The following is an 11871-nucleotide window of genomic DNA, read 5'->3' on the forward strand; positions in this document are numbered from 1 at the left end:
TTAAAATCATTCATATTCCTGGATCTGTGATTCTACTTTAAGGCTTCTGCCCCAAGGAAATAATTCAAGGGAAAAAAATGTAAACAGAGATATTCATAAAAATAGAACCACCTAAATATGCATTAACATTGAATTGGCCAAATAATGGTGACATATTTACACAAAGGAACAGTATATGCTATTTAAAAAGGCAAATATATACTTAGGTAAAACTCAAATGTCTATTAGAAATTATCTTGGGGAAAATAAATAAATAAATAAAATAAAAAATAAAAGAAACTATCTTGGGGGGTGTCTGGATGGCACAGTTGATTAAGCATCTGACTCCTGATTTTTGGCTTTGGTTGTGATCTCAGGGCTGTGAGATTTGAGCTCTGTGTCAGGCTCCATGCTCTGTGGAGTAAGCTTGAGATTCCCTCTCCTTCTTCCTCCCGCTTCTGCTCCCTGTCTCTCTCTCATAAATATTTAAAGAAGGAAAGAAATTATCTTGAATGAAGAAAGAACAGCAAGTGTCCCTAAATATTATATACAATGAAAGTGAACAGGCATTGGGATCATTGATAAAAACTACCTGGAATCATTCTAGACATTGCCTAAGAATTATCTACAATGCCTATCAAAATGTATTGCCTAAAACATATGCACTGATTATAAGTAAAAGCATACGCCCCTCATAATTAAAAGATATACATAATTCCAAATTTTAATGATAATTTTATTTGTTATATAGTCACTTAATTGCTTAGGGTTAAAATATCTAACTTCCATGTGCATACTCTTCTAAGTCTTCTTAGAACCACAGGAATTTACAGCAAAAGAGAAATACTTCCCTTCCCATATTAGACAGACAGGGAAACAAACACACAGAGGTTAAGTAATTCTTCCAAGATGACCTAACTACTTGCTAGGTCTAGACACCAACTTTTCCACTGATTTTTCTCAAAAAATACTGCTCACAGAAAAAAAAAAATTTTAACCAATGGAGAACTGTACATGGAAGGAAAAAGCACTGAAAAAAAATAGTTACAGCTTTCTGATTCACATCACATTTAAAAAAGAATGTCTGGAGCTTTCTTCTCATACAATTTTATAAAAATGATTTGTTTTCTAGAGGGAAAGAGGAAAGGGTTAGGGATAGGGGAAGGCAGAATGCCACTATAGATATCTCATATAATTAATCTTGCCATTCTCAAGCCTAAGGAGTAATTTTTTTCTGTTTCTAAAATTATACCCTATAAAATACAAAACAACAACAAAACAGTTCCAGGGTCTCTTACCTGTACAGAGAAGTCCATCTTTATAGTAAAGTGCATACACTCTGGCACTGTGTCCAATTAATGATGAGGTCTCAAAGGCTTCATGGTCCTCCAGTTGCTTCATTCTCAAAATAGCCTTCAAATAAACCTTCTTCCAGTGCAAAGCGTCCTGAACAGAATCATCTATCTGCCAGCCCAAATTTTTACACGCAGTCTGCCACACCTCTGTACAGGCACTTATCACCTTATTCCACTGTTTAGAGACGAGGCAGCATGTGAGTAAAGTCTGAGGATCAAGCCATTTTAACAAATAAAAACTGAGCTCCAGGGGAAGGAGTTTGAGGAAGTCCCGCTTGAGGAGAGTCTCCAGGTTATTGGAGAGATGCCTGAGCTGGACTGCCCCACTCAGACTAATCAGGTGATCCAGAGTTTCATTTTTCTGCAAGTCCGTCAGAGAAAGAAATGTAACAGAAATGTTATCAAGCCATGTCTCAAAGTCCTTTCTCTCCATAAGGTTATGGAAAAATTTACCTGTGGCACATCAAAATATTGTATTAGTTCTGCTCAAAAAGACTGTTCAAGCAAGACTGCTAACAAATGAAAATTAGTGTAAAAAACTTGGCATTACAACTTTATGCTTAGTTACCACATTACAATTTTACAGTAAATATATTCCATCTGAAAATCTTCCATGCACGCAGAGGAAAATACATACTGAGAAAACATACTTTAATAAATCATGATCTCTGAAACCCAAGTCAGTGAGACTTATGTAGGTGTGACTTGCTCCTTTTGAAGTCTAGCACATGCTACATGCATCTTCACAGTAAAAGATTTACAAAGTGTTCATTATAAAATAGCTTATTCTATGTAATATACTTCTCCCCACCCCATCACCCATTAAAACCTTTATAACACGGTTTACTTAATACACTCTATTTGGGCACTAAAATCACAAAAACAACCAGAAGGCAAGTCTCCTGAGCAGTAACTAGACATTTTAGTTATCATGCTAGGCACAGCCTGACCTGTTACCAAAATCACAAAGCGGACTACTGGCTTTGCGATAGATGTTCAGACAAAAAGGTTTAGGGAAGAAACATAAGCAGATGTCATAAGTTACATGGCTCAGGTATTCTGGTTCTTCTACTTCCTTTATGGCACAGCCTGTTAGAACATGAATTACTAAAGGCCTTACATGGCCTTACATAGTTTTTATAAGCCTCATATGAGCTGGTGACAACTCCTAACCATGTGCCACACAGAACAGTGAGGGTCAAGGAAGCCTCACAAATAAGTCCAATTAGTAATCCCGATGCTTCGAAAACACCAATAAATCAAGAAGCATCACCTCTCCTTTGCAGGGGAGGAAGTTAAAAGTCAGAGAAAGTAAGTGATTTTCCTACAGTCAACAGAGCTATCAAAATAGCATCAGAACAACCGGAGGTCAGTGCTCTCACCATCCGTACTCCTCCAACCACACCAAACTGTCTCTCTCTGATGACAGCCACAACCAGGAGAATCACAACCCGGTTATAAAATCTGGAGGCACTGTGACTATCTGATGATAGCACCTTCTCCTTTAGGAGAATGACAAATTGCTCCCGGACTAAACGGAACAGAAAAAAACCTTACAGATACACAGCATTGTGTCAAGGTGTCAATCCACTTTTGACAAAAGGGACTAAACTAATGAAAAGTAAACAAAAAATAAAGCAAATCCATAAAAACATCTTTCCCAAGGTTGGCTATATGTTGATAGATGTTGGTGCTGAATGATCGGTACACAGAGGTTTTTTTATCCTTTTTATTATTATATGTTTAAACATTTCCATAATTAAAAAAAAAACCTTCCTTCTATCTGATCATTTATTCTCCAACCAGATGACAACCAGATTGTCATACTAATTTTAAAAATTTATATCTAAATTTATGTGGAAGAGGAAAATAAATTCCTTCCCATATATGTCATCTAGGTCAAGTCTACGTCAAAAGCCAGATCTCATTTTCCAACTCTGTTCATGTAGGTCAGTAAAAATCATTTTCATTAATTTCTCAATATCAAATTTGGCAAGAATGTTATTGGACACCAAAGAGTAAAAGCAACCAAACCTTCCAATCATATTATCTCCTAACAGTTTGGTTTTGGGAACAGTGAATGAACTTCAAAATAATACTCCAGAATCCTCAGGGTTTGGGCTAGGCAGGATTTTTTAGTTCATGGATTTACTTGGCAGCCAAAAAATAATCAGTTCACCAAAAGTTTTATCAACAAAACAAGCTAACAAGCTTCCTCTTTCTGAATCCAAACAACATTCTATCTGTAACATTTCTGGAAATTTTTTACGTTTAAAAAACCACTCATAGCAAGTCAAAACAATCCTTTTCTGTGGACACTCACAAAATGTCACAAAATCTAATTAATTAATACTGGCCAATTAGAAACATATACCAAAACATCTACCCAGGAATAAGTGTGGAGGACTTCCTCTCTCACACCTACACACACAGAAGTATCCACACATCCATCACAGAAATGCTTATTTCTGTTATAAGAAGCTGAATTATTATTTAAATGACTACAAGGCAAATTTATAATACCCATGAAAATGTTATCAGGTTTCCACCATTGACAAAAACTAAGAGACATCCTACAGAATACCAAGTTAATGTAGTCATGACACCACAGAAGATTATGGGACAAACTTTCCAATGAGCACCTTTAAAAAATTCAGCCATTTCTGAGATTCAGATATTCTCTTAACCCCTAGTAATTTTTTACCCAACTCTGCACTATTACAAAACAAAACAAAACAAAACAAAACAAAAACCACCAGTTTTTACTCTTCTAACAAAAAATCAACTGACTTTGGAGGGAACTTTCTTAAGGTCACAGGTCTAAAATGAACCTTTTTGGAGAGCCTCTAGGAATATCATGTACTCCTGCAGCACAAGGCCCAAACAGGACAACTTCAGGAAGAAGGATTTCAATTCAACAGGAGCTTCCCAATAACATAAGGGCTGTCTCCAGAACGCTGTGCGATTCCCATTGCTGGGAAAGTCAAAGACAGTGGAAACAGAGGCAGAATGAGGTAGTGAAAATGCCCTGGAGTCAGTCAAATCTTCTACTGATTCAGCCACTTCCTATGGGATTATGGGCAACTCTGAGACCAACTTCTAAACTTCAGTCATCTGTAAAATGGAAGCTATCACTCACTTTGAGAGTTTTTCATGAAAATCAGAAACAGGGCCAGAACATCCTTAACACACAGTCTGAAGTAACTCACATGGTATTTTTCTTAGTTTTATCACTATGAATACCTGCCAGGAAAGCTGATAGTAGCCCTAAGGCTGGAAAACATAGGGCTACCAACATCCCTTTCGACCCTATGACCCTAACCATAAAATTTCCCTTAAAATGCCTTACAACATATGAAGGAAAAACTCGACGGCTCAAACTTACTGAGATTTAGTTTTATAATTAAGGGCAGTTATTGACTTGAGGCTAGAATTTCCCACTAGGTGCATTTTTGTCTCTACCCACACTTCATTGTGTCTTGCCCTCCCCTGCCCGCACTTCAGATTAAACATTAAACCTGCCCTTCTGCCCTCAATATTAACAATCACTAAGGCTCCGAAATGGGTGGCGTGATGAAGACACCTAAACTGGAAGATGGGAGGTCTAGGTTTGATCTCTAGCTCTGCCATTAGCTCTCTATGTTCCCTCAGGCAACTCTCATATTTGTATTGGTTTAAAAGACTCAAGTACTACTCACAGACATTACCTCATTGGATTATCAGAACTTCATGGAAAGTAGCAGTACTACCGCCCTTAACGAATAAAATGAGGAAATGTATGGCCTAAGCAGTGGAGTGACTTTCCCAGGGTCCCATAGGAAGCACCTTAACATCTTTCTCAGCCCCTACCCCCTCGAAACAAAACAAAACTATACCCCTAGGTTTTATTGGAGACAGCCATTCTGGATAAAACATCACATGTGTGTTTTCCTCTTCTCCACCAGGACCTGGCCTAGTTAAGAACGAAAGCAAGACATTTGTTGTCGGAGAGGAGGATTCATCTTCCCTGTTTTCTTATCAAGCACTATCAGCAGTTACAGTACAGAGGTTCTGAAAACATGTTATTTATAAACATACACATGCCCGGTATCTTTTGAATATCAAGAAGCTGGGAACCCTGGTTGCCTCCCGGGAAAACTGGAGAGCTAAGGAATCGGAGCGAGGAGCTCTTTCTTGAATTTAAAACCATGTGAATATACTATTTACTTTAAAACCGCCTTTAGGGGGCCCTGGGTGGCTCAGTGGGTTAAAGCCTCTGCCTTCGGCTAGGGTCATGATCCCGGGTTCCTGGGATCGAGCCCCGCATCGGGCTCTCTGCTCAGCGGGGAGCCTGCTGCCTCCTCTCTCTCTGCCTACTTGTGATCTGTCAAATAAATAAATAAAATATTTTTTAAAAAATAAAATAAAACCGCCTTTAGGTCTAAGATAAATAAAAGCAGCTCGGAAAGAAACAGTGTTAAATACAGGCTCTGCAACTCCACCTGTTGCTGAGTGACCCTGGGGAAATCACTTCACCCATCTCAAGTTGAGTCTCTTCACTTGTAAAATGCAACCACGCACAGCATCCCGTACAAGGGTTTTTTGTGAGGATTAAGTCGGATAACGCACGTAAAGCGTTTAGCACAGTACCCGACACACTGTAAGCTTCCAAGAAATGCCAGTTACCATTATTATTCAGCATTAATATTGTTATCTGTATCTCAAGCGGCACCCCACATACACACCTGTTTCCATCGCACACCCACAACTATGGCGCAGTCCCTCACATTAATACAGCGCTTTGTACTTCATAAACCACCTCGCCACACTTCATCATCTTTCAAAGTCATGGTAGCCCTGGAACATCATTGCTAACTCATTTCGCGGCTAAGGAAACTGAGCAACTAACAGGCAGTAACTCCGAGACTCAATTTTCCCATCTCTAAAATCAACTCCAGATCCCTTCAACCCGTTCGTCGTTCCCAGGTCCCCCGCTTCCAGAGTCGTGTTCCGCGCAGCACTGACCTGAGCGAGCGCCCCGGGGCCCAGGACCTCGCGCCGGGCTCACACCGACTAGGCGCGCTCGGGCCGCCAGAGCCTCGCAGCGGCCGGGTCCGCTCCGCAGCCATGGCGCCTGCAGAGAAAGAAAGACAAACCGCCCGAGGCGCGGCTGGTCAGCAGAGGCGCGGGCGCCTGAGAACCCCCTCCTCGGCCTGACCCCGCCTCACATACAGACCTGGACCAGCGGCCGCCGCTCGGGGTCTGCAACCTCACAGGGGAGCGGCTTCCGGTGCTGCCTGCGTCATCTCCGCGCGTCCCTCCGCCCGTGGCGCCCAGCGGACGCGGGTGCACTTCCGGCCCCGGCCTCCGGGGGAAGCGGGCTGACCTGGGAGAGCGCGGAGGGAGGGGGGAGCGTGCGCTACAGCTTAGGCTTGTGGACTCTGGTCCTAAAGTTATTTTTTGCTGTGTATCGGGGATGTGTCTCATCCGACCTGACCTTGCCCCGTGTTGCCCTTTTTCTTATCCTTTCTTTACGGAGGAGAGGCAGGAAAATTTCAGAGACGTGTCCGAAGTCAAACAGCCCATTGAGTCACCGGTTATTTCCCAAACACTGTTCTGGGAGATAGGGTTAATGAGCGAAAAGCACAAAAATAGGGACCGCCTGGGATTTACGTCCTAGCGAGGGAGGCAGACAGATAAATAACTAAGCAAGGCATGTGCAAGTCTTAGCAAGTGCCAAGGAGAAAAATTAAGCAAGTTAAGGGGATTGGTGAGCGAAACAACAGGTGATCTAGGTTCGAATCCCAGTTCTTACACTCATGCTGTGTCTATGGCCTACTTATTTAACCTCTCTGCATTTATTTCCTTCTTCTGCATAGTAGTTCTAGTATCTTCCTCATGTCATCCTTCTGAGGACTGAAAGTGGAAGCATAAATCTTTAAGCGTCAAAAAACTAGAACTGTGCTTCCGATGTCCCCGGCAGTATCCTAAATCAATTTGTGTCACCGCACTCAATTCCCACAGCAGCCCTACACCGCAGTTACTATTATTAGCTCCGTTTTTAGAGATGGGGAAACCGAGGTCAAAAGGCATCTTGCCTAAAGTCTTAGTAACTGGCTTCATAGGATTTCAAGGCCCCTTCAGAACATAAATCCTCCTTGTCTCTCTGTAATGGCTCATAAACCACATACACATACTCCTATCTTATACCAGCACCATCTGATAAGATTTTCAGCAATGATATTCTAATTTGCATCGTCTAATAGGGCAGCCACTAGCCTCTTGTGACCATTAAACACTTGAAAATGCCTGATATGACTGAGGAAATACAATTTTAATGGATTTAAATTTAAATAGCCACATGTGGCTAATGGCTACCCTGTTGAACAGACTGGTCCAAGAGATATATCACATTATATAGACAATAAGACAGTAACGTATCCAGTTAGTGGTAGAGAATAGCCAAGACTCCAGGCATCCTGGGTTCATCTAGTGTCCTTAAAACATGGGAAGTAAAAATTTGACTATGTGAGGTAGAAGTCACTATGATGGTTTGAAAGTCAGGACTCAAGAGAGCAAAAGGGAGTCTCTGTAGCCAAAGAGTGACTGATGACAACATTATAAGAAAATTTAAGAAGAAATGTTCACAAAGATCAGATAACGTCTATGAAAGGGAAGGCAGTGCCAAGGAAATTAAGAAAATCAAGCACCCCTATGTGTCTCAACCCCAGTGTGGTAGGGAGTTTGATGAATCAAACTGAAAATCCCAGATGGAGCTGCCTGGAGATAATGTTATTAGACCTTCCCATGGACAATGAAACCAAACTGTCTAAAAAACAGAAAGAAAGAAAGAAACCAAACTAAGTTGAAGCCAGGAGGAGATCTGGGAACAAAATTTATAGCTGAGAATTGAAAGTCGCAAAACCGGATTTGTATTTAATTAAATACAAGACCTATTTAATTGCTAAACTTAGAATGTATAAACAATTTCTTTTCACTTGCATTTTTTTAGGTTATATTTTCCCACTTTGTAAAACAAATTTCCAAGATTGCATGACAGTGGTTGAGAAAACATAGCCAACTTTGAATGTAATAAATTTTCCTAGCCAAACAATTAAAAAAAATGCTGTGAGTGGCAGGCAGGAAGAGAAAAAACAAAGATGAAATATAGCCCTGCCTAAAAACAGAATGTTCAATACAACTGCTTATGTGACAAGAACATGAAAATATGCTGAATGTTGTTTCTTTTCTTCAGCTTGCTGGTAGGAACAGTGTTTGGAATAATTCCTACACATTCATGCCCTAGGAAAATGGCAAACATTAAACAAACCTCACCATATGATGTTTCTTTGGAAGAAAAGTATGCACCCATTAGGGATGACAACTATTCCTTGATGTTTTTAGTCTATGTCTTGCACGTGCATATACTAGGGAGCAGGAACTATTCCAATTGTTTAGTTTCTTGAAAACACTCCAAAACATACTGTATGACATTTCTCCTTGTGTGATGATGTGTGGAGGGGTGATGTAGGTGAACTGCTCTTTCAAATCCCACACTTAACTTCACCAGGAATTCAGCATAAAGGCAAGGAGTCCGTTTCAAGAGGTACACAAGGTTGGGAGCAATTGAACAGGTTTGTGTTCTCTGTTTTTTGTTCTGGATTCACTCTAGCTGTAACATAATCTGCACTTGCTTTCCTATGCAGCCAGCAGGTATTCTGGGACAAAAGCTCAAGTTGATTAGGAAGAAACTTTATCCTTAAAGTCTTGGGCACAAAGTACTTTACTTCAATTGCTGTTAGACTGGAATGATGCTGAGCTACATTCGGGCATCATTTGGCATCTGGACTCAATAATTTCCAAAGCCCTGAAATTGCTTACAGACAACATGCAGGTAAGCTTCTTAAACCTTCGAAGCATTTGATGTCTATTAAAATAAGCTTGAGGAAACTGAAGTTTCTTCTCTGTTTAAATCATTAGCAATTGAGCAAACAGAAAGGAGTTCAGATGATAATTGCAGGGGTTCGTTTTGTTTTGTTGTTCCTTTCCAATTCAGTGGACACGGAGAAGGAAGAGAGTCAGGATTCTCAGTGGTTAAGAGTGAGCTTTGGAATTTTGCAGACTTGAATTCAAATCATGACATTACTCTTTGTACTTACCCATTGAGTGATCTTCGGCAAGTTAAGAAACCTGGATGCTTAACTTAATTTTGAAGATAACCTATCTGAAAGCATTACCAGGGCTAATTAAGGCATATAAAGTGCTTAGCACAGTGCTTGGAACACTGCAAGTGCTCAGTAAGAGGTTACTTTTATTATGAGAAGCTTTGTCAATTGAAGCTCCAGTAGAAATTTAATTCCTTTAATTTTCCCTTGCTTTATTATGTTACAATACTGTATTTACCCTTCCAGATGGAAAGTTTCCATCTTCTTCAATGATGTGGAGTAAACTTGGCATAGGTCCACCCTAGATCTCCAAAGGGGTGCTATGCAGATAGCGGGAATTTGTCCATATTGATAGATGTGTCGGATGGATTAGGGGACATTGCCAAAACAGACAATGTCAGAATTCAGTATTGGATTAAATTGGAAAATCATACTGGAAGGAGATAAATGTTTTATAGTAGCCATTGTTCACTGGGCAACAAAAGCAACTACTTCATGGAAAATTAGCCCTTGACTTTTGTAATTAGAGAAGAAACCGATCCAAGTGTTTCACTTCCTGAAAGAACATCATATATTTTCCTATAGGTTTTTAGCACAATGATGCCACTTGCTACTTTATATCATGTGTCTGTGTCTGATTCCTCTTTGCTTCTCCAGCAACCGACACAATGCCTTGCATTTAGTAAGTAGGCTTTCATCCAAACGAGGAAGAAAACAACCAATTAACATTTTATTTAGTTTCTACCTCATACCAAACACTGAACTCTGCAGAACTGAAGAAGAAAGAGGCATGATATCACCTGTCCAAGGAGCCATGATATAGTGGGAGAGACTTACAGCAAAAATAAGTCAGAAACCCTTAAAATAGTGTACTTCTAAGTGCTGTGAGGAGTACTTAAAACATTCAGTGGGGGCAAAAACAAGAATGGAGATGAAGTTTGAATGAACATGTGTTTTCTTCTTATTTAGGTGACATTCTGCAGACTTCGGACTCACCAGTGGTGTTTCATTCTATTTAATGTTATCCTATTTCATGCCTTGCTTTTTGGGGCTGATTTTGTGGAAGAATACTTTTTGCATGCTTTGCCTTATGTAGATATGAAAGTTCTTGAAATAAAGGATAAGGCAAGAAAATTGAACATGGAACCTCTAAGAAGTAACCTTTCCAAGTATTATATCCTGAGCCAGTCGGAGGTGTGTAAAGGGAAGAATATATTTTTACTCTCTCTTATCTTCAGTAGCCCAGGAAATGGAACAAGGCGGGACCTCATCAGGAAAACCTGGGGTAATGTGACCAGTGTCCAAGGGCACCACATTCTCACACTGTTTGCTTTAGGAATACCTGTTTTGGTAACTACCCAGCAAGAGATAGATAAAGAGTCCCATAAGAATAATGATATAATTGAAGGAATCTTCTTGGACACTTCTAAGAACCAAACCCTGAAGATCATCACAATGATGCAGTGGGTTGTGACTTTTTGCCCTAATGCCCTATTCATTCTCAAGGTTGATGAAGAGATGTTTGTCAATCTTCCAAGCTTGGTAGACTATCTTCTCAATCTGAAAGAACACCTTGAGGATATCTATGTGGGAAGAGTTATCCATCAGGATACACCCAACAGAGACTCCAATAGTCAAGAATTTGTCCCTTTTAGCAAGTACCCAGAAAAGTACTACCCAGATTACTGCAGTGGTGAAGCCTTTATTATGTCCCAAGATGTGGCTCGGATGATGTATATGGTTTTCAATGAAGTACCCGTAATGGTTCCTGCTGATGTGTTTGTAGGGATTTGTGCCAAGTCCATTGGCCTTATACCCATCCACAGTTCAAGGTTTTCTGGGAAAAAGCACATCAGATACAACAGATGTTGCTATAAGTTCATTTTTACGTCCTTGGAAACTACAGATGCTGAAATGCCCCTGGCATGGGAAGAAATTAGCAGTGGGAAAAAATGTTCCCTGTTTGAGACTTACTACGGGCTCATTTCCTGCAAACTTCTGACATACCTTGACAGCTTTAAACGTTCTCACATGAGTACCATAAAAAACTATGACATGTATCTTGGTGATTAGGAGGGATTTTTGTGGGTTGTTTTTTTGTTTTTTTGGCGTTTTCTTATAAATGTGTTCTTCGTAAATTAACTCATACCTTGCTGTAAAAAGCGTCCCTCCTTCCTTGTGTTTCTGTAGTTTCTCTTAGCAAGTTTTAAAATGTTATTAGTGCTGTGATATACTACATCATATTGAGATTTTATTTTATGATATTTAAGTTGATAGAGTATGATTCTTTTCAAAATAAAACCTTTTGGGGTGCTTGGGTGGCACAGTCAGTTAAGCGTCGGACTCTTGTTTTTGGCTCAAGTCATGATCAAAGGGTTGTGACATCGAGCCCC

The 11871-nt window shown here is 40.1% G+C and overlaps 2 protein-coding genes across 4 annotated transcripts in view; one reads left to right on the forward strand and one right to left on the reverse strand.

The window, feature by feature from the left end:
- Positions 1 to 6638, reverse strand: part of FBXW2 (F-box and WD repeat domain containing 2) — a 24494-nt gene extending 17856 nt beyond the window's left edge. For 2 of the 3 annotated variants that reach the window (XM_032865732.1, XM_032865730.1), the window contains exons 1-3: positions 6550 to 6638; positions 6339 to 6447; positions 1278 to 1787 (exon numbers count right to left, since the gene is read on the reverse strand). In XM_032865732.1, the coding sequence (XP_032721623.1) occupies positions 1278 to 1767 (490 nt within the window). In that variant the 5' untranslated portion in view covers positions 1768 to 1787; positions 6339 to 6447; positions 6550 to 6638. Of the gene's footprint in view, positions 1 to 1277; positions 2143 to 6338; positions 6448 to 6549 lie in introns of those variants that run through there. The other variant, XM_032865731.1, reaches the window with a different exon arrangement.
- LOC116872823 (putative UDP-GlcNAc:betaGal beta-1,3-N-acetylglucosaminyltransferase LOC100288842) lies at positions 6084 to 11551 on the forward strand. The gene is made up of 5 exons (XM_032866348.1): positions 6084 to 6164; positions 6300 to 6486; positions 6548 to 6727; positions 9116 to 9207; positions 10448 to 11551. The coding sequence occupies exons 1-5, from the start codon at positions 6084 to 6086 to the stop codon at positions 11549 to 11551; spliced, it is 1644 nt and encodes a 547-aa protein (XP_032722239.1).
- Positions 11552 to 11871: the final 320 nt, after the last annotated feature.

This window comes from Lontra canadensis, unplaced genomic scaffold, assembly GCF_010015895.1.
Source record: "Lontra canadensis isolate GAN:19392208 unplaced genomic scaffold, GSC_riverotter_1.0 scaffold30, whole genome shotgun sequence".
In the NCBI taxonomy this organism is placed as follows: domain Eukaryota; kingdom Metazoa; phylum Chordata; class Mammalia; order Carnivora; family Mustelidae; genus Lontra; species Lontra canadensis.